The 20,594-nt window shown below is 45.9% G+C and overlaps 1 protein-coding gene across 1 annotated transcript in view; it reads left to right on the forward strand.

Annotated features, from left to right (window-relative positions):
* Positions 1 to 20,594, forward strand: part of ninl (ninein-like) — a gene marked incomplete at its 5' end in the record, with an annotated part of 28,318 nt that overhangs the window by 3,798 nt on the left and 3,926 nt on the right. The window contains 16 exons of the mRNA XM_080849462.1: positions 3,819 to 3,885; positions 4,041 to 4,231; positions 4,894 to 5,049; positions 7,198 to 7,365; positions 8,298 to 8,434; positions 8,880 to 9,020; positions 9,308 to 9,482; positions 10,345 to 10,455; positions 10,734 to 10,826; positions 11,872 to 12,019; positions 12,261 to 12,329; positions 12,494 to 12,615; positions 15,255 to 15,613; positions 19,099 to 19,203; positions 19,306 to 19,375; positions 20,038 to 20,322. Of these exons, the coding sequence (XP_080705588.1) occupies positions 3,819 to 3,885; positions 4,041 to 4,231; positions 4,894 to 5,049; positions 7,198 to 7,365; positions 8,298 to 8,434; positions 8,880 to 9,020; positions 9,308 to 9,482; positions 10,345 to 10,455; positions 10,734 to 10,826; positions 11,872 to 12,019; positions 12,261 to 12,329; positions 12,494 to 12,615; positions 15,255 to 15,613; positions 19,099 to 19,203; positions 19,306 to 19,375; positions 20,038 to 20,322 (2,397 nt within the window). The remainder of the gene's footprint in view (positions 1 to 3,818; positions 3,886 to 4,040; positions 4,232 to 4,893; positions 5,050 to 7,197; positions 7,366 to 8,297; positions 8,435 to 8,879; positions 9,021 to 9,307; positions 9,483 to 10,344; positions 10,456 to 10,733; positions 10,827 to 11,871; positions 12,020 to 12,260; positions 12,330 to 12,493; positions 12,616 to 15,254; positions 15,614 to 19,098; positions 19,204 to 19,305; positions 19,376 to 20,037; positions 20,323 to 20,594) is intronic.

Consider the following 20,594-nt stretch of genomic DNA (forward strand, 5'->3'; position numbering starts at 1 on the left):
TGTGAGAAAAATAGAGAGTGCAAGAGATAGAGGGAGAGAGAGCAACACAGAGAATGGGATGTGGATGTGTGGATGTATGGGTGGAGACTTGATATGTGAGCTATGGGTCAAATTAAACATACAATAACAAAAGTGGTATTTGACCATCGCGCACCACAAGCCAGAACCCATCCCTAGTTTTTAGAATCACATCCTTTTATCCCAGAGTGTCTTCCCTGTGTTTTTGTCGATTGCTTTGAAATATTTAGGCCTTTTATGTAATGCTGTTCTGACAGCCTCCGTGGCTTGGGAGATTACATGTGTTCTTCTTTCTCTCTCTCTCTCTCTCTCTCTCTCTCTCTCTCTCTCTCTCTCTCTCTCTCCACCCGTCTCTCCCTCTCCCTCCCTGTCTCTCAGCTTGTGCCATGTTGCTCATTGGAACTGTTAGCCCCTCCCCCTGTGTGTAATCTCTTTTAAATAGTTAACATTTCAACAAGCATTATGTAAAAGGTTTAAACCTCTCTGGCTTCCTACTAGAGGCAATGGGAAAACAGGAGGTTGAGATTGGAAGTGTGTGAGAGCAATACGTAATGATGAATAGAAATGCAAATGGCACACACACAAACACCCACCCACACATTTCATTCTTATAAAATCCCCTGACATAAGTCACATTTATTTATATAGCACATTTTAAAACAACAGGAGTTTTACCAAAGTGCTTTCCCGTTGGGGTAAGTGAATTTACAATAAAAATGGACAAAAAATAGAAGAAGAGATTAAAAGGACTAAACAGACCAAAAACATATAAAATATATTTGACATATAAAATCAATACAAGTTAAAGAATAAAAGAGATATATAGATGAGCAGAAGCTCAAGAAAATAAGACAAATTAAAATGAACAAAAGAGTGACAAAAAAGAGGATGGAAAACAGAAACATTAACGTAAAACCATACATATGGATAAAAGAACAGAATAAAACCAATCAAAATAATAAAAACACACCAAACAAACAAACAACCTGAACTTGACCAAAAAGCTATAGTAGTAAATCCAAGACTGACTAAAAACACAAATTAAGGCCTGAGTTCAGACTGGACTTAGAACAGCTAAAAGAATGCATCACTAAGTTTGATTCCAGGGAAAGCCTGTGAGTAAAAGTTGGGTTTCAATGTATTAATTTTTTTAAGTGTTCAAGCAGGCCACTAATTTAACATAAAATTCAAAACTATTCTATAATTTGGGACCAATGACAGTAAATGCTCGACCACCCCTTAGTTTAGAATTAGACCGAAGCCAAACCAGTAAAAGCTCATTGGAGCTCATTGGAGGACCTTAGAGTCTAGTTTGACTAGTCCTAGTGTACGGGCTCCGAGGTTAGAAAAAAAGGCTGGAGCTAGTCCTTCACAGCTTTATAAAAACAATACAATCTTAAAATCAACTCTGAACCTTACTGGGAGCCAATGTAGTTCTGCCAAAACTGGTGTGTGTGTGTGTGTGTGTGTGTTTTGAGGAGGGGGTGGGCACACATGCGTTGCTATGACACAGAAATTCCTTTGTAGGTATCCTTGTGGAATATTGCTCCGAGCCAGCACTTGTTTTGTAAATAATTGAGCTAGTACTCCTAAATATTTCATATTGGCTGAGCCATACTTTTTGTGTTGCATAACTGATTTTGTTTTAAGTCTGACAAATGGGGACTACTTTTACCTTGACCTATACTTCAGTCACTGCAAAGGTTGGTAAAAGCAAGCAACCATAAATATTCTTCTCAAACTGAATGCATATTCTTCCCTTACTGAACACACTGCCACCACTGCCACTCTAAATAAGTAATAATCCAAAGTTGAATCGTGATTTGGACTGACTGCATAAAGTTCATCCTCACAGACTTGTGCGTTATGTCAGTGCACTGTGGCAGTTTTTCCCTGACTGGGCAGAGGCCAGAAATAAATACTTTCTCATGTGTAATTAGTGCGAGTGAAGACTGCCAGTGCACTTTGCAAGCACCCAGCCTCTCTGACTGGCTTTTCTCTCTCTCTCTTTCTTTCTCTCCCTCTCTCTCTCTCTTTTCCACTCTTTCTCTTTCCTTCTGTCTCTTTCTCTCCCCCTTTCTCTTTCTCTCCCTCTCTCTCTCTCCCTCTCTCTCTCCCCCCTCTCTCTTTCTCCCTCTATTTCTCTATCTCTTTCCCTCTCTTTCTCTCTCTCTCTCTTCCTCTCTCGCTCCCTCTGTGTGCCAGGCCTCTCTTTCTCTCTCTCTCTCTCTTTTCCACTCTTTCTCTCCCCCCCCCCCCTCTCTCTCCCTCTCTCTCGCTCTCTCTCTCTCTCGCTCCCTGTGTGTGCCAGTCCTGGAGCCTGGAACCACCACAGACACGCATAAGACAATAGGAAGACAAAGTGTCCTCCTCCCTCAATAGGGTTTTGTGGCCCATTACGTAATGTTGTTCAATATTTCAAGCTGATGAAAATTGATTGTGGCTTGTCCCATATTGTGGCAGCCCCACGTTTCCCCCCTTCCCTTTCGGTTGTGTGCCCAGGGCTGTGGGCTGATTGACTCTGATCATGACTGAGGGATTTAGTCGATGTGGCCCGATTCGGCTGACCCGCTCATGTGATCACGTTTGACTGACAGGCCAAGTGATTAATGTTTCTTTGTAGTTTGTGCTGCTCTTTTTTTGTGTGTGGAGGAATTCTGTAAGACATGCTGCAGGGTTGTGTCTGTCCGGTCATATTTTTTTTTTTTTACCCCACAATAGAAGTAGGTTTTTCTTTAAATTAAATATGATAGATATAGCTTGCATGTGAGTTGGAAAACTAAAGAATGTGTAAATTAAGAATGAAGAACAGCAATGTACTGTAATTTACCTTGTTAGTCCCCCCCCGCCCCCATGTGCTTAATGAAATTGGCCACTAGTTGGCGCCAGTGCACAACGTAATCACACCAAAAAATGGCAACAACTTTCCCCCACCCACACACAGAAAAAGTAATCTGTATGTAAAATGCAGACATTAATTACAAAATGTAAAATTACAGGAAACTAATTGCATTACAATGTTTACTAAGATATTTAAGTTGTGATTGTGACTAAGTGTAGGATTACACAAATAGTATTTGGGAAATGGCGCTGGATGTTCATCAGTGAACGATCATTAGTGAAAGCTGGATCACACACATACACACACACACACACACACACACACACCCACGTGCATGATAAGCCCCTTAGGATGGGTGCAGTGCCCATATGCTGTGAGCTGCCGCTGCTCCGCTCTGTGACATCACAGTCTGCTGGTTGTTCTTGCTCAGTGCTGTGGAAGTAACGTTGGGGAGGAATTCCTTATGGCCGCTGCATTGTTTGGTCTGTTGTAACTGGCCCCTGCTCAGACATGGGGTTCCATGCGCTCTCAGTTTCACTCTCCTGTTCTTATTTACTCACACACTTGTACACACACACAAATGCACACACACGTTCACACACACACACACACACACACACACACACACACACACACACACACACACACACACACAAACACAAATGCACACACATGTGTACACACACACAAATGCACACACATGTGTACTGTACACACACACACACACACGCACACACACGCACACACAGATATACAAACACATAAACACACACACACACACACAGGAATTACCAAGGAATTAACACCACCCACACACTAGTATAGTATGTAGCAAGCAAGTCAAGGACATTATCTGAGCTCCTCTGTGAACAGTGTAATCATATCTCTGAGACTTAGGCGACATGGTTGTGAGCTTCACAGTCTCTCAACTCACTCTCACTCAATGTCCTCCTTTCAGAGTCTGAAGTCAGATGAAGAGACGGGGAGCAACAAGGAGGCTTTTCTCTCCTCTTTCGAAGCACAAGGTACTTTTGTTTTTCTCTATCGCGTACACATATTGGGGAACTCTGTGAATAATGTGTGCCACATTTTGCCCTGATAGGTTTAGGGTGTTCTGTGTAAAGCGCCTTGTTTTGACATCCGCTTTAATCTGCGGCTGGCGGCGTGTGTGCGTTTGCAGGCCAGCAGAAGCGCTGGAAGCCGGACAGCACAGGAAGTGGGCCGCGTTCCCCGGGCCCGCGGGAGGAAGTGACAGATGGCCAGGTGAGGGCCGTGTGGGAGGAGCTGGGGGTCGGCGCCGGAGGCTCGCTCTGCCGGCAGGAGCTGTCGCTTGTGTGTGAGCACATCGGCCTGAAGAACCTGCAGACAGAGGTGAGGAGAGAAGCATGACTCTCACACACACACACACACGGAGACGCACACACACACACGGACACGCACACGCACACGGGCACGCAAGCACACACACACACACGGACACGCGCACACACACACACACGGAGACGCACACACACACGCACACGGGCACGCAAGCACACACACACACACACACACACGGACACGCGCACACACACACACACACACACACATACACACGGACACACACACACGGTTAAGCCCCAAATTGGCTCGTAGTTGTGAACACGCCGTTCACCCCTGATGAGTCAGTCACAGTCCTTGAAGGTGTCCCAAAGGGTTGGGGGGGTTTGGGGTGGATCTAGTCACTAACCGTTGACAGGCCAAATAAAGGTCAAAACAAACAGTTTCATAAACAACAGAACCCCATTTGGATTTGAAAGTCAAAGTTGAATGAATGCTGCGGAGTACTTCATGTGTTATTGTTCATAACACTAGTTGACTCTTTTATTTTTGTTTTGCTTATTTTATGTCAAGTGCCAAGTGGTAACATCCTGCCCCGGGAACATCATTACCTGCTTGGAGAAAATCTCTCCCTGAGGACATCATTAAGACTGTGCTTGTTTGCATTGTTTGTGTGTGTGTGTGTGTGTGTGTGCGTGCGTGTGTGTGCGTAGGAGCTGGATGCTCTCTTTAGGAAGCTCGATACGGATCAGGATGGGAGAGTGAGCTTGCAAGAGTTCCAGAAGGGCCTTTTCAACCATGGAGATCTGCCTGCTCCAAAGTCCTCCTCCACCCCACTGAGGCCCAGCACCCAGCAATCACTGTTACAGGTCTGTCGGAGAGAAACAGCACACACACACACACATAGAGACACACACACATATAGACACACACACCCACACAGACACACACACAGACATACACACACACTCACACACACACATATATAGACACACTGCCCAGAGGTGTTCTAATGGGTGTTGTTATCTCATTTCTGTAGAAGGACACGTCATAGCGAAATAGATTTGAGAGTAAATCGATTTGTGCAAAAGGTGCCGTTTGCTGCATGCTTTTAATGAAGTCTGAAAGGTCAAATGACATGGGCAACGATACAGCGAGATGAAAACAACTTTAAACAAATTAATTTAAAATGTCTGTATGTATGTTGTCTTTCATAGTACATTATATCTTTTCCAACTAACATATACATTTGCACATTTTTAGTTTTTCTTTTAAGTCTATATACTAACTGTCTCTCACTGATCATGGAGTACCTGCTGCATTATGATGCTTACAGTTGCTATGACTACGCAAGCTGACATAACCGGTGACAGGGTTAAAGTTGAGCATAGTGTGACTCAGAGCGGCATGTCGGGAGACAAGTATGTTCAGCGACTTCTTGCTGGGAAAAATTTGAAAAAAAAAAAAATAGTCTGTCGTTGTAACAAAAAAAGATGTAGTTTGTCGCATTGACATGTCGTTCTACAAACTATAAACCCACGTTAACCTTGTGACCAGAGTACTTTATCTGCAGCTAGCCTATTAGCAGCATGTAATGATGTGGATGGATTCTCTTATATAGAATGAATAGAAACAAACATTCATACAGAGATATGTTTTACTCACATTGCATTTTTTAATCGTATTGTTGTCTTGCAACATAGTAGATTATTGGGTTTGTGGTCATGCTAAATTGACCTCTGGCCTCATACCTATGGTTGCACCACACCAGCACCAGGATCTCAGTAATGTTTTATTTGAATGGAGCAGAATGGATCTGAGATCAGTGTTAACAAAGAGATTATGTGCATAGAGCTTACTTTTTCTATGGTGGTGATGTTGTAATTATCAAGAGAGTTGTATTGGGCTTGGCTGCAAACAGAAGGCTACAATGTAAAAAGATTAAACAGTACCAGAAATCAAATCTTGAATGGATACATCACTGCAATGCCACAGATGAGCATGAGCAAGATTAAATCATCTCTGCATGGTAGCACATATTTTTTCAGGCACACAGCCAGGACAGCTAAGTGATCACCTGCCTGCTGAGTAGGACCCAATTTGAAAAGTCCTCATCAGTAAGATAGCCCCAGCCTGGAGCCTAATTGAGTTAATTGATCGATATGGTGGCAGAGCTCTTTCTCTCTCTTGGTCCTTTTTTAGCACTCACCTTAGCAACAGGGCTCTCTCTCTCTCCTAGTCCTCTTTAGCACTAACCTTAGCAACAGGGCTCTCTCTCTCTGTCCTTTTTAGCACTCACCTTAGCAACAGGGCTCTCTCTCTCTCAGTCCTCTTTAGCACTAACCTTAGCAAGCGGAGCTCTCTCTCTCTGTCCTTTTTAGCACTCACCTTAGCAAGCAACCTGAGCTCTTCATGACTTATTACTCTGGCCTCATATCTAGCTGTGGGCTGATAAGGCGCAAAATTAAAGACAACATTTCCTCCCTGAAGCCCAACAGTATCGGCTCACCCAGGGTGAATATGGCAGCCGTCATTGTTTTCACTACCAGTGTTTATCTACAGCAGGCTATACACCCTTAACATCCTAATCTGCATATCTGGGTATTTAACTCAATGTGAAGTTTTAAAACAATAGCTTCGGCTGTCTGGTGTAGACGAGCAGATGTTAAGAGTTTCGCCTCGACACACAATGCTGTCTCCACAGTCTATATAGATGTTGAACGCTGCACTGGCTCCGTGACATTAGCGCATGACGGCTGAAACTAGGCTAAGCCAGATTATGGGTTACACCAGCAAAAAAAAAAAAAAGACACTTATTAGTGGTGCGTGAAATCAGTTTATTTATGCCGGTTGTGCTCTTTCAACCAATGGGGGCTAGCAAGGCGCAGCGTGAGGTGGGGATCTGGGCGAGAAGAAGGGGGGCGAGCTGACCTGTGAGTGTGCACTTGGCAGAGCCTGATCCGATTCGGGTTGCCCTGCCGACGCAGACGCTCATGGCCCGCTCTGTGTTCCTGCAGGCGTTCGACGAGAGGGCGGCGCGGTCCACCTCCCCTTCTCTGCTCTCGGCCACAGTGGGCCAGAAGCTCCTGACTAGGCTGGATGATGGGACGGGATGCACCAGTCCGGAGGGGGTTATTGCCCTCTGGACCGAGGAGGGCATCCACAACAGCAGGGACATCCTACAGGTCAGTGAGGCTAATGCCTTTACATGTGCGCCCTGATGTGCTGGTATGTATGAGGATAGTGCCTTTGCATGTGTGTGCCTTGATGTGCTGGTATATGTGTATATGAGGATAGTGCCTTTACATGTGTGCCATGATGTGCTGGTATATGTGTGTATGAGGCTAATGCCTTTACATGTTTGCTCTGGCGTGCTGGTGTATGTGTTCAAAGTTCTCAAAGAACCTTTGTTTTGAGCCAATTTCTACACTTTGCTATCTGATAGGGGAGTTGGGGGTGTGAAGGTTACCTTGTGTCTATAGTTGCAAAAAGGATGAGCTAAATGTTCATTGGTGTCATTCTTCACTGGCTATCTGGATTTCCTTTTGACAGGGATATGGAGGTCACAGTGAGTGATTTGAGTTATTTTCAGATGTGCCCTTGAAAAACGTAATTACACGCTTTCACTTCACCACTTAAATAGATTTGATGTACTTAAACTCTCAGGGGTCCAATATTTGAGTTCATGACTAATTAGCTGTTTGTGTACTCCATAACACACTCATGCATGATTCCTCCTTGCTTTAACACCATGTGCCCTTTTAATCGTAATCGATGGAAGTTGAAACTGTTTTATGGTGGTTAATTAATGGACAACATTAACCTTACACTCATCTAATGAGTTTGTCCTTACTGGAGCCTAAAAACCTACTTGCACTTAAAAATGATACATGGCACTGAAGCATGCTTAATCTGTGTTTGTGTGTGCTAGTATGTTCAAGGGCAGGTGATGGCTTTAAACCTTTGCTTTTCCTCGAGTAGCAGACGATATAGACTGTAACACTTGGATAAGGTTCTTTGTGTGTAGCTCTGTTCAGTAAGTGTTAGAATGCACTGAGCTTACACGTGAGCTTGAAGGAAGTTTCTGGAATGTGCCTGTGTCTCGTTGGTCTTCCAGACGCTGGACTTCTCGCTGGAGGAGCGACTGAGCTTGGCCGAGCTCACCCTGGCGCTGGACAACGAGCTGCTGGTCAGCGGGAATGGCATCCACCAGGCCGCCCTCATCTCCTACAAGAACGAGATCCACTTCCTTCAGTGGGTGCCCTACTTTGCAAAACATGACATTCATCTGTAGTCCAGAAAAAAAAGAAGAAAAAAAAGCTTGACCCATTTCTATTCATAATCCAAATCCAAACATTCCAAATGTATAGCAGGAGAACGTGTATGCTCAAACTGTCTCCATCTAGAGGTGACACTTATTTTGCGGCGCTGTTTGAAACGTGCTGCCCCACACTGGTGTCATTGTGCAATGATCTTAATTCTGAGTTTTGGAACAATTACAACATGTTGTCCCATTTTGCCTTTGTTGTCTTTGTGCCGGCGGAGTAAATCCATGGCATTAAAGTGCTTGCACCATCCATGCCAGCCTGGGGCATGGAGTTTTAAATCTGGTGGCTACAATGCCTTCTCCTATTGTAGTATGAGTATGTATTGTGTATTTAATGACACAGTGAGGTGGTCCTTTGTTCGATTGTTTTAGGATGGTGTCGGATCAGGCATGTCGGGAACGGGATAAAGCCAAGGCTGACCTGGAATGGGCCGACCGAAGGAACCTGCAGCTGGTCAGTGAGGTGGATGATCGCCATGCCACCATGGAGTCTCTCAACGAAACCAAAATCAAGTAAGAGGCCGATTACACCCCCCAGTAATATAGTTATGAGCCTGTTGGTGGCGAAAACAAGTGGTTTAGTTTGATGCAGATGCTTGCCCCATGCAATTAAATTATATAGCCATTTTAGCATTTATAGCATTCCAACTCAATACTGGACCGGTTTCAGTAAAAACTGAGGTAAAGTCTCAGATGGACTGTGGAATTCTTTTCTGAAAATGCCCTCAAATTGATTCACCTTAACAAAAAAGCTTTTTTAGTCTCCAGCTGTGTGACCGTCCCACTTTCTGTTTGGCTAGGGGTCTGGAGCAGGACTTTCGGGAAAAGCTGACGGCGCTCCGTAGTGAGACGGAGCAGGAGAGCGAGGTGCTGATGCAGGAGCTGGAGTGGGAGCGCACCAAACTCCAAGAGGAGATAGAGGCCCTGCAGGCCAAGGATGTCAGCCTCCACGAGGAGGTCTGCAACGCCACCCAGGTTAGGGGCCTTCATGACTCAAGCTGTTGGTTGTGCCCTGCCCGCCTCGGCGTGTGCTAGTTCAAACATGCAGCTGAGTTAGGCCCAATTTACACACAGGTTTTCGCGATGTCGGCACAGCCGACATCTGTACACCGACAGCTTTTTTCAGCGTCTAAACGCAAATTTAACTGTCGGTGTGCCGATGTCGGCCGAATTTCAGCCGACAGCCCCGTACTATTCGCCCGACAGCCCATCGGAAGTCCCCGACATCTTCAAAGTGCGTGTAAACGCGACCCGACATCTGTAAGGCATATTACAGACAGTGTTGCTAGGCAACATCGCTATCAACAGAGGCAAACTGAGAAACTTCCTGCGGTGTGTGTAAATGCGCCCCGACATCTACGTGCAGATGTCGCGAAGATGACGCCGACATTGCGAAAACCTGTGTGTAAATTGGGCCTTACAGACATACTTGGAGTGGAGGCAGTCATGGGCTGTGCTCTCATTCAGGGAATACCATGATGTGGGAACACAAATGTGAAATCTGTCCAGGAAAAACTATTTCCATTCGCATTCACCTCTAAGCATAATTTACTGAAAAACAGAGAGTAACACGATAAGGTTTAGGTAGACCGCATTTGATCCAAATATGTTTTTATTGATTATTCATTGATTTGTTTATTTGGCAGTCGTGTATCCCTATGCAGCAGTGCCTGTCGCTGCCATATCCAAACCGCCTCGCTGCCTGCTTCCCGAACTCACGAGCCTCAACCTAATCCCACTCATTATAAGACCCGTTGTTGCCTAGTAGTGGACTGGTGTGTGTTTCCCTGTGTGTGTGTTTGCGCGGTGTTAAATAACAGCTGCTCTGCTGTCACAGGAGAACACTCGTCTGGAGGAGGAGGCGGGCGCGCTGAAGGGGAAGCTGAGCGAGAGCGAGAGCACCGTCTCCAGGCTACAGCGGGACCTGGAGCAGCTGCTGCAGGACAAGGTGAGGCAGGGGACAGGAGGGACTGCTGCGGTGGCTGCTGCTGCTGTATCTTGCTAAAAAATGCTTCAAACTCAAACCTTAAGCAGTTCATAGACACTTAGAAAGCTTTTTAGAACCAAAGGCTTCTCTATACACGCATATGGAATCCATTATTTTCTTATCTCCATCTATTTTTTTTTATCATCTTGAATTACATGAAAGTTCTCCCCCCCCCCCCCCCCCCCCAGATGATCAGATGAATTGGTTTTCTGAGCAAATGTGTGTCATTCCTTTCCCAGTTTGGTAGCCTGGATCAGGATCAGGGCCAGAGTGGAGTTCATCAGGAGGAGCGCTTCAACGAGGTCATTAAGGACTATGAAGTCCAGTGCAGGGTGAGTGGGTGACACAAGTTCCACCACTGTAAACTAAGACGTACAGACCTACTTACAAGACTACAGCTGGAGATATAATCAATCTGTCGTGTATCTTCCTCATAATGGGAGTGACATTCAGGTCACCTCAGGTCACCTGTAGCTGTTTGTGTATATGCCTGTGTTTTTGTTTACAAAGAGTGTGGTTTAATGACAAACCTGGGGAAGTTTACTCATAGTGATTAACCTCCAAATCAAATCCTTAGGGCTCTTCTATAAGGCGGTTTACCACTTGCTTTGAGATAACCCAGGGTTGTCACTTAACCACGCTCTTGGAACACCCCCCCAGGCAGGTGTCAGTGTGTCATTGAAGTGATGACTATGACAAATGCTTGCCTCACTGTCACCTCCCTTCGGTCTTCCTCATGTAGTTTATCATTGAAATTAAGTGTCCAGGCTGTCTGTGCAGCCTCGCATCGAATTAGATGACAGTTTCTGCTGACGTGTTGAGCACTAAAGGTGTTTTGGAAGATGTCGTCTATACGTTTTTGTCTTTAAATGTTTGCTTGCTGTGGCTTGTGGTAAAATGTAGTATCTGCCATCGTTTTGTTGAAACTGACATCTGGAAGTTAAACTGACCTTTTCCTTAAATTTCCCTGCTAATTGAGTCATTTGTGTTTAAATGCATCCTTTCTGTGCTGACTTAGAAAGTGAAGGTGAGCCTGTGCACAAGGCCTTGATTGCTCTCTGATTGGTCTCTGATAGTCATTGTATTGCATGCCAGTTTTTAAAAGGATGATCACTGTTTTTCCTCAGGCCTCTAGAAGAGTGTGTCATGCATGGCTTGTGTATGTGTGTGTGTGTGTTTGTGCGCGTGCCTGCCTCTAGGTGAGTCATGTTGGCAAAGGTGGCTTGTTCTGAGGGTTTGCCAGAATACCTGTAGAGTGTGTGTGTGTGTGTGTGTGTCTTTGTTTGTGTCTGACAAATTGTGCATGTGTGAGAGAGAGAGAAGTGGAGAGAGAAAAAGCACTAACACTCAAATGGTTGGAATGTGTGCACTGCGCAGGAGTTGCGAGACCGGAATGACGAGTTGAGCTCGGAGCTGGAGATGCTGAAGAGCCAGACCCTGGGCAGGAGACCCAGACGCTCGAGAGAGAGCCTGTCCTCTCCCAACTGGTCCTGTCGCCGAGCACTCTACACCGAGTCTGATTCAGGTACACACAGGGACTGGGGTTAGGATTTCATCTCCATACTTTAGATTCAGAGAATGTGGGTAAAAAGCTTGTACTGTTTGGGTGTACTACTATAGCCCCGCCCACTCGTTGTTAGTCACTTGCTTAATGATACACCCCTCCACACACACAAGGTTTCGCTCTCTATGTTGGTGTCTCACTTCCATACGCTTTCCTTCTGTGTCTTGTCTGTGTGTCTTCAACCTCTCTGCCTTTCCTCTAGATGACCCTGAGATGAAGAAAGGCAGTTCTCCTCAAGTCAAGAAAAAACTTCAAGTGGAAAATAAAAATGGTAAGATATAGAAACAGAGTAAAAAAAAAAAGATGCCACTAATTAACCATAAGTAGCATCTTTAAGAGATTTACTGTGTCTGTGTGTATGTGTGTGTGTGTGTGTGTGTGTGTGTGTGTGTGTGTGTGTGTGTGTGTGTGTGTGTGTGCCTGCGTGTGTTTCAGCTTTGGGTTCTCTGGAAAGTCTATCTGCACCTGTTAGCATAGAGACAGAGTTGGCCATGGAAAAGCTAAAGGAGAATTATGAACAGGAGGTGCAGGACCTCAAGATCCAGCTGGAGACCAAGGTACAGAGGCAACATACACAACCATGTGAAACACACACACACACACACACACACACTTCACAACCTTGTGAAACACACACACACACACACACTTCACAACCATGTGAAAATATGAATAGAATAACATTGGAAATATGGGTGGAGATGTACACAGGGGACAGACAGGCGTAAAAGGATACACAGGTCTGCATCTCATATTCAGCAGGAGCTTCACTGGCAGTGTGGACACATGTGTCCAATTTCCGATTTCAGTCCGATTTAAATTGGATATTGGACACATGTGTCTCCCCAGAACTAGATTCATTGTGTCCGACTTGAGTCCCACTGGACTCCGATGTAAACCCCTGGACACACGATTCGATTCCGCTGGTAATTGGACTGGGCGCGCATGTGTCTCTCGTATCTGATTCAAATTGGACAACAACAACTTTTGCACGTGCTTGAGATCGTGCCCACAGACATATAAATGCATCATACAGTGCCACTTTAAAGTATGTGAACCCCTTGACCACTTAGGAGTTTTCTGTTGTTTTACCATGATTTTTCATTTTTTTCATCACCAATTTTCCATAGAAGTAATGTCAGGTTTATGTTTATCATTTGCATGTACTTTTTTTTAGAGGGAATTGTTTGAGTAGCCAAAAGACTACATGAAACATGGAATTAGTCCATTTCAAAAGTAAGTGAACCCCCAGCTGAATTTGTAAAGTCAAGCAGGTAACAGATTCAGTGAAACTTATTTGGGTGCTTAATTAGTCAATTAAGCAAACCGATCATCTGAGACATCCTTAGGGAAAGGTTTGGGCAACACAGATTAAAAGAGGGAGGAAACCAACCAAACTACTGTAGTGCCAAGGTGTACCCACAGATCAACAATGCCGAAAGGAAACGAGATATCCGAGAACATCAGAAAGAAGGTTCTGACAGCCCATCAGTCTTGGGAAAGCTATAAGACCATCTCCAAAAGATTCCAGCTCCATCCATCCATCCATCCAAGACAAATAATTTAGAAATGGAGGGTATTCAACATGACCTCATCTCTGCCTAGAAGTGGACGCCCATCAAGACCATCACCAAGAAGCACCAGAAGAAGAATAAATCAGGTAAAAGTCAACCCACACATCACCTCTAAAGAGTTTCAGACCTCTCTGGCAGCATCTGGGGTAAATGTACATGGGTCTACAATCAGACGAAAATTGAATAGACATGACATTCATGATCGGGTTGCTAGAAGGAAGCCTCTGCTCTCAAGAAAGAACAAAACTGCCCGTTTCAACTTTGCCCGAGAGCACTTGGATAAACCAAAGGCCTTCTGGAAGTCCCTTCTTTAAACAGATGAGTCCGAGATAGAATTATTTTGTCACAATCAAAACCAACAATTTTCGTCTGATTGTAGACCCATGTACATTTACCCCAGATGCTGCCAGAGAGGTCCGAAACTCTTTGGAGGTGATGTGTGGGTTGACTTTTACCTGATTTATTCTTCTTCTGGTGCTTCTTGGTGATGGTCTTGATGGGCGTCCACTTCTAGGCAGAGATGCGGTCATGTTGAATACCCTCCATTTCAAAATTATTTGTCTTGGATGGATGGATGGAGCTGGAATCTTTTGGAGATGGTCTTATAGCTTTCCCAAGACTGATGGGCTGTCAGAACCTTCTTTCTGATGTTCTCGGATATCTTGTTTCCTCTCGGCATTGTTGATCTGTGTGGGTACACCTTGGCACTACAGTAGTTTGGTTGGTTTCCTCTCTCTTTTAATCTGTATGGCCCAAACCTTTCCCTAAGGATGTCTCGGATGATCGGTTTGCTCAATTGACTAATTATTCACCCAAATAAGTTTCACTGAATCTGTTACCTGCTTGACTTTATCAATTCAGCTGGGGGTTCACTTACTTTTGAAATGGACTAATTCCATGTTTCATGTAGTTTTTCAGCTTCTCAAACAATTTCCTCTAGACAAGTACATGCAAATGATAAACATAAACCTGACATTTCATCTATGGAAAATTGGTGATAAAAAAATGAAAAATCATGGTAAAACAACAGAAAACGCTTAAGTCCTCAAGGGGTTCACATACTTTCAAGTGGCACTGTATATAATGTATATGATATGATAAACGCTGCTAGACGCTCAGTTCTTGTGCTCCCTCTCATTCACGTTGAAATACTGAAAGCGAAAGTGAAACTTTGTTTGGGACAGAACGCTAATTCAGTGAACAAATATTTTCATATTACTTTCCACCAGTTGTTAGTCATGTAATCCATTCATATCGATGTGAATCAATCAATACTAATACAACTTTAACTGTGGTGTGTTTTTGTTTCATTTCACAACGTATTTACTGTATAATCAACGGTAGCAGATGTAAACATTCCGCATTTGATTTGAACTGTCGCGGCCAAGAACTAGATTGGTCACTGCCATGTGCTTTGAGATAGAGCAGTTAACCCCCCATGGAGACCCCATGGAGAGAATTGGATGGGATCGGAGTGCTGCCATCATGTGCCCGCACTGTGGGAGAGACCAAAGCACATTGTTTTCTAAGTTTCCAATTGGCCTTATTCTGATTTAAAACATATAAAAATGCCAACTACACTGGAACTGTGTATAAGCGTGTCTCTTCCCCGCCCTGTGCAGGTGAACTTCTACGAGCGCAGTATGGAGCTGATGCGCTGCAACATGGAGGTGGAGCGCAAAGATATCTCCCAGAGCTTCAAGGTGGAGATCAGTGAGCTGGAGGAGCTGAAGGCCCAGGCTGAGGAGCGTGCCGAGAAGCTGAAGCAGGCCGTGGAGAAGATGGACGCCCAGCTGCAGGCCAGAGCCGAGGGGATGGCCTGGGGGTCCGACATGGACCGCCGGCTCCAGCGGGAACGGGCCGAGCTGGAGCAGAACTATGCCCGCGAGATGGGCAACATCGTGCAGCGGCTCACCTCCGAGAAGGACCAGCTGGAGGCCGAGCTGAAGCTGAAGATGGACCAGGAGGTGCTGCTGGTCAGGTGAGTGATGTGGCAGGTTGCTTTATTCGTTTAAGGAGGTCTTAACTGTTTCAGCTTTGCAGGTCATACATAGAAGGTCTTGGTACGCGTTTAAAAAATGGTTATGATTTTTGGAGGAGGGTTCCCTAAATTCTCCCTAAGTTCCCTAAAGTTGATTTATCTGCACAAAGGGTTATGACCAGATTGTATACTCTTCAGTGTAGATGTATAGATACTCTACAGTATATTTTAACTGACCACAGATAATATAGGATCCCTATCCTACCTAAAACAGCCATTGTCCATTGATTAAGGCCATGCACGCGATGAAATTGGGTTTCCTGTCTTGAACTGGTGGCTAATACGCATCATCCTCCCCCTGTATAAATAAATGAGTCAACATTAGGTGCCGACCCCAACTCTGCATGTCTTACCACCTAAAAGCCTTGACTCATTTACATAACCAACCCCAATACAGAATCTCTATTCAGCAGCAAGAAGGGGAACTGTGTCCTTCAATGTTTTTGAAGTACTGCCTCCATAGGCCTGTGAGTGTTTGTGCATGTATGTATGTATGTGTGTGTGTGTGTGTGTGTGTGTGGGGGTGTGAGAATTGCTGAATTGTGACTGTGTGTGTGTGTGTGTTTGGTTGTTTGTGTGTGTGTGTGTGTGTGTGTGTGTGTGTGTGCGTGTGTAGACGCGTCCATGAAATGATTTGCACGTTCATTGTAAATGTACATAAGTGAGTGTAAAAGCTTTGAATGTGTGCTGAATCAGGGAGGCGGCAGACAAGCAGCTCTCTCAGTGTAAGCTGCAGTATGGTGAGGCCCAGCGCAGCCTCCTGCACCAGCTGCACTGCGAGCGGCGCCACCTGCAGGAGCGGAGTGAGCAGCACCGCTGTGACCAGGGCCGCTGGGAGGCCCGCCTGCAGGAGCTGAAGCAGGAGGCGTGCAAGGAGCGCATGCGTCACGAGGAGCGCGTCAGCGAGGAGCAGGCTCAGATCTGTCACAAGGCAGCCCTGGAGAAGAGGATGTTGGAGGAGGCACACCAAGAGGAGGTGCAGCTCTTGCAGGAGGAGCAGGCTCAGATCTGTCACAAGTCGGCCCTGGAGAAGAGGATGATGGAGGAGGCACACCAAGAGGAGGTGCTGCTTTTGCAGGAGGAGCAGGCTCAGATCTGTCACAAGGCGGCCCTGGAGAAGAGGATGTTGGAGGAGGCGCACCAAGAGGAGGTGCTGCTCTTGCAGGAGGAGCAGGCTCAGATCTGTCACAAGGCGGCCCTGGAGAAGAGGATGTTGGAGGAGGCGCACCAAAAGGAGGTGCTGCTTTTGCAGGAGGAGCAGGCTCAGATCTGTCACAAGGCGGACCTGGAGAAGAGTATGTTGGAGGAGGCACACCAAGAGGAAGTGCTGCTCTTGCAGGAGGAGATCCGCAGCCTTGAGACGCAGGGGGAGCTGGAGGCGCGGGTGGAGGTGGAGGCATGTGAGCTGCAGAAGCGGCTGGAGACCAAGCTGGAGGAGATGTGTGAGCAGCTGGAGGAGAACACGGTCCACCTGAAGTCACAGGACTCCGCCATCACGCGCCTGACCTCAGACCTGTTCAGAAAGGAGGAGGAGCTTGAGACGGAGAGGGTCAGAGTGGAGGAGCTGCTCCATAAGGAGAAGGAGCTTGAGACGGAGAGGGACAGAGTGGAGGAGCTGCTCTGTAAGGAGAAGGAGCTTGAGACGGAGAGGGACAGAGTGAAGGAGCTGCTCCATAAGGAGAAGGAGCTTGAGACGGAGAGGGACAGAGTGAAGGAGCTGCTCCATAAGGAGAAGGAGCTTGAGACGGAGAGGGACAGAGTGAAGGAGCTGCTCTGTAAGGAGCTTGAGACAGAGAGGGACAGAGTGAAGGAGCTGCTCTGTAAGGAGCTTGAGACAGAGAGGGACAGAGTGGAGGAGCTGCTCTGTAAGGAGAAGGAACTTCAGACGGAGAGGGACAGCGTGAAGGAGCTGCTCTGTAAGCTCTTCCAGATGAAGCAGGAACTAGAGAGCACACAGGCAGAAGCGACCGCGCTGCGGGATGAAAAGGAACTAATACAGGGGAACTGTAACCATCTTTCGAGTGCCTTTGCCCTGCAGCAAGCTCAGTTCATGGAGAGAGATGAAGAGATGAGTGCGCTGAGGGCAGACATGGAGGAGACACAGGAGGCAGTGAGGAGCAAAGAGGCAGTACTCACAAGACAGGTTGCTGAGCTAGGAGCTCTTCAGATGGAGAGAACCACGCTCACTGAGGAGCGGAGGAGGCAGAGCACGGACCTGGAGCACCTGCAGACGCGCTTGCAAAGCATGACGCAAGACTTTGAGCAAATGAGGAAGAGCAAACTAAGCTTGCAGGAGGCCTTTCGATCGGAGCAGAGCAAGGTGAATGGCGTCCGGTCTACGCTGGAGCAAGACAAAGAGGAGAGGGAATGCCTCGCTCAGGAAAACGCTGCCTACCAGCGACTGACCAACCAGCTGTCTGCACAGATTGTGGAGATGGAGGCCGAGGCCGATGGGTTCAGGGAGGACCTCCAGCGCCTGACCCAGGAGCTAGGGAAGAGAGACTGCCTGGTGCAGGAGCTCCGGGCCCAACTGGAGGCCCGGGCAGCGGAGATGGACGAGCTGTGGGGCCAGGTCCAGCAGAAGATGCACCTGTTTGCGCAGGGTAAGAGTCTCTCAGGGGAGGTGGAGGAGCTGAGGAGTCTGCTGGAGGACAAGGAGAAAGAGCTCAGTGCTGTTAGACAGGAGACAGAAGGAGCTATCAGTCAGCTTCAGAGGTCCCTAGTGAAAGCCCAAGAGGAGCTGAGTAGGGTGGAGGAGGAGTGTGAGCAGGAGAAGACGAGGATGAAGGAGCAGCTCCTGGAGATGGAGAAGCTGGTCATGGCTCTGGAGGTGGCCATGGACCCTGCCAGTCCACACAGGTTTGTTGCCGTGCGGACTGGTAACCCAGGAAACGAGCCAATAAAAAACAATGACTAACCCCCTACCGCCGTGATCTGAGACATTTTGCCTGCTGAACGTCGGATGCAATGAACTGAATAACTATAGCTTCAAGAGTGTCTAACTTTTTGAGTTTTCTTTTTCTGTCCGAATGTTGCGTGTCTAATGGAATGGTCATTAACTGCATTCTCTTTCTCTTCACCTCTCTTGCACAGTTTCGGCTCAACCGCTATGGAATCCACAAACGTGTGAAACATGTGCTCCATCCACTAACTGAATGATTTCTTTTGATTGCATGGTAGAGAATTTTGCGAATAACACGAGTCCCAGAAAGTCTAGTTTTTCACAACTAATCTAGATTGATTGCTTTGAACACTGAAAGCATTTTTTTGTGTGTTTGAAAGAAAATTGCATTTACCTGATTATAGATTATTTCAGTTCACTGACTAGAAAAATGCATAAATGCTGATCCATCAGTCTCGCCTTTTGATGTTCCCTTTCCATCATGGAGATAATAATTCTTGACATTTTTGTTCTGTTGCATCAGGGCTAAACTTGATGAAGTCAATTCTGAGAATAGTGCACTAAAAGACCGACTGACTATGCTACAACAAGATGTGAAATCACTTGAAGACGAGGTTGACAAAAAGAGGTGTGTTTTAATCTAAGAATGGTGTCCTAAGGGACATTGATGCATACTTGTATCATATAAACTTTATGATATGAACATGTAATTACTCCTGTGTGTTACCAGGAGGAAACTGGATGACATTGAGCGAGAACATGAGAAGAAAAGGGAGGACGAGGAAAAGCTACACAAAGAGGTGAAGATGTTTTCCCCTCTTCTCCTGGAATCATCTCATGTTTATTCATAATGATCGGAGTGCTTCCACACACACCTGTTTTCTGTCAACCAGCACACATACAGTGCATTCAGAAAGCATTCAGACCCCTTTAATTTTTTCATTTAGTTATGTTGCACCCTTATGCTAAAATCATTTTAAATTCAATCAATCTAAACTCAATACAGGATAAAGCAATGAAGGACAAAGCGTTTTTGACATTTCTGCAAATGTATTAAAAAGGAAATACTGAAATATTGACATGAGTGTTTAGACCTTTTGCTATGACACTAGACACTTCAATTTAGCTCCAGATACTAAAATCCTGTTTTCACTTTGTCATTCTGGGGTTTTGAGTGTAGACTGGTAAGGGAAAAAAAAGAATTTAAATGGATTCAGCCGAAGGGTGCAACATAACTAAATTTAAATTTACTGAATGCATTTGATTTTGACCCTGTCCCTTCAATTTCGCCAAGCACTTTGACATACAGAACTTTGTCTGTTCTTTTTGCGTTTTAGCATAGCAAGCCAGGCACATATTAATGTGCATTCATTCAGTCATCATCAACTTCTTAATACTGCCATACTTGTCTTAAGCGGCAGTTTACAAGTCAGCTTATCCTCTTCATCTTACTTTTCCTCAGAATGCAAAACACCGCGAGGAGGTTCTGGACCTCAGCTCGCGGAACCTCCAACTCAGCAGTGAAAACGCTGAGCTGAACTCTCGTCTCCGTGCCGACCAGGGTGCTGTCCAGATGCTGACGGAACGTCTGGCCCAGGTGTGCCGCGAACAGGAGGATGAAAAGACGACTGTCCAGAAGCTGCAGGAGGCGTCCAGTCAGCAGGACCGGGAGAGATCCCAGCTCCAGGCCAGCTGGCACCTAGAGCGTGGGCTGCTGGAGAGAGAGCTGACGACAGCCAAGGAGAAGGTATGGTCACGGAGGCCTGGTACCTGACACTCAAAGCTGAGATAAGCATCAGCCATCACTAAAACTGGTGTAGACCTTTAGTTTTAGGAATCCATTTGGGCATAGCCAGATGTGACATCTCTTTATAGTAGGGTGCTTCAGAGCATACGGAGTATATGAACGCAGCGACATTTTGATCTTGACATTTAAGTGTTTCTTTTGTAATATTTAAATGTCATCTGGGGATGGGTGTTTGACATTTATTTGACTTTGAGTCCAAGCTAGCCATGAAT

This window comes from Sprattus sprattus (genome assembly GCF_963457725.1).
Source record: "Sprattus sprattus genome assembly, chromosome: 12".
In the NCBI taxonomy this organism is placed as follows: domain Eukaryota; kingdom Metazoa; phylum Chordata; class Actinopteri; order Clupeiformes; family Clupeidae; genus Sprattus; species Sprattus sprattus.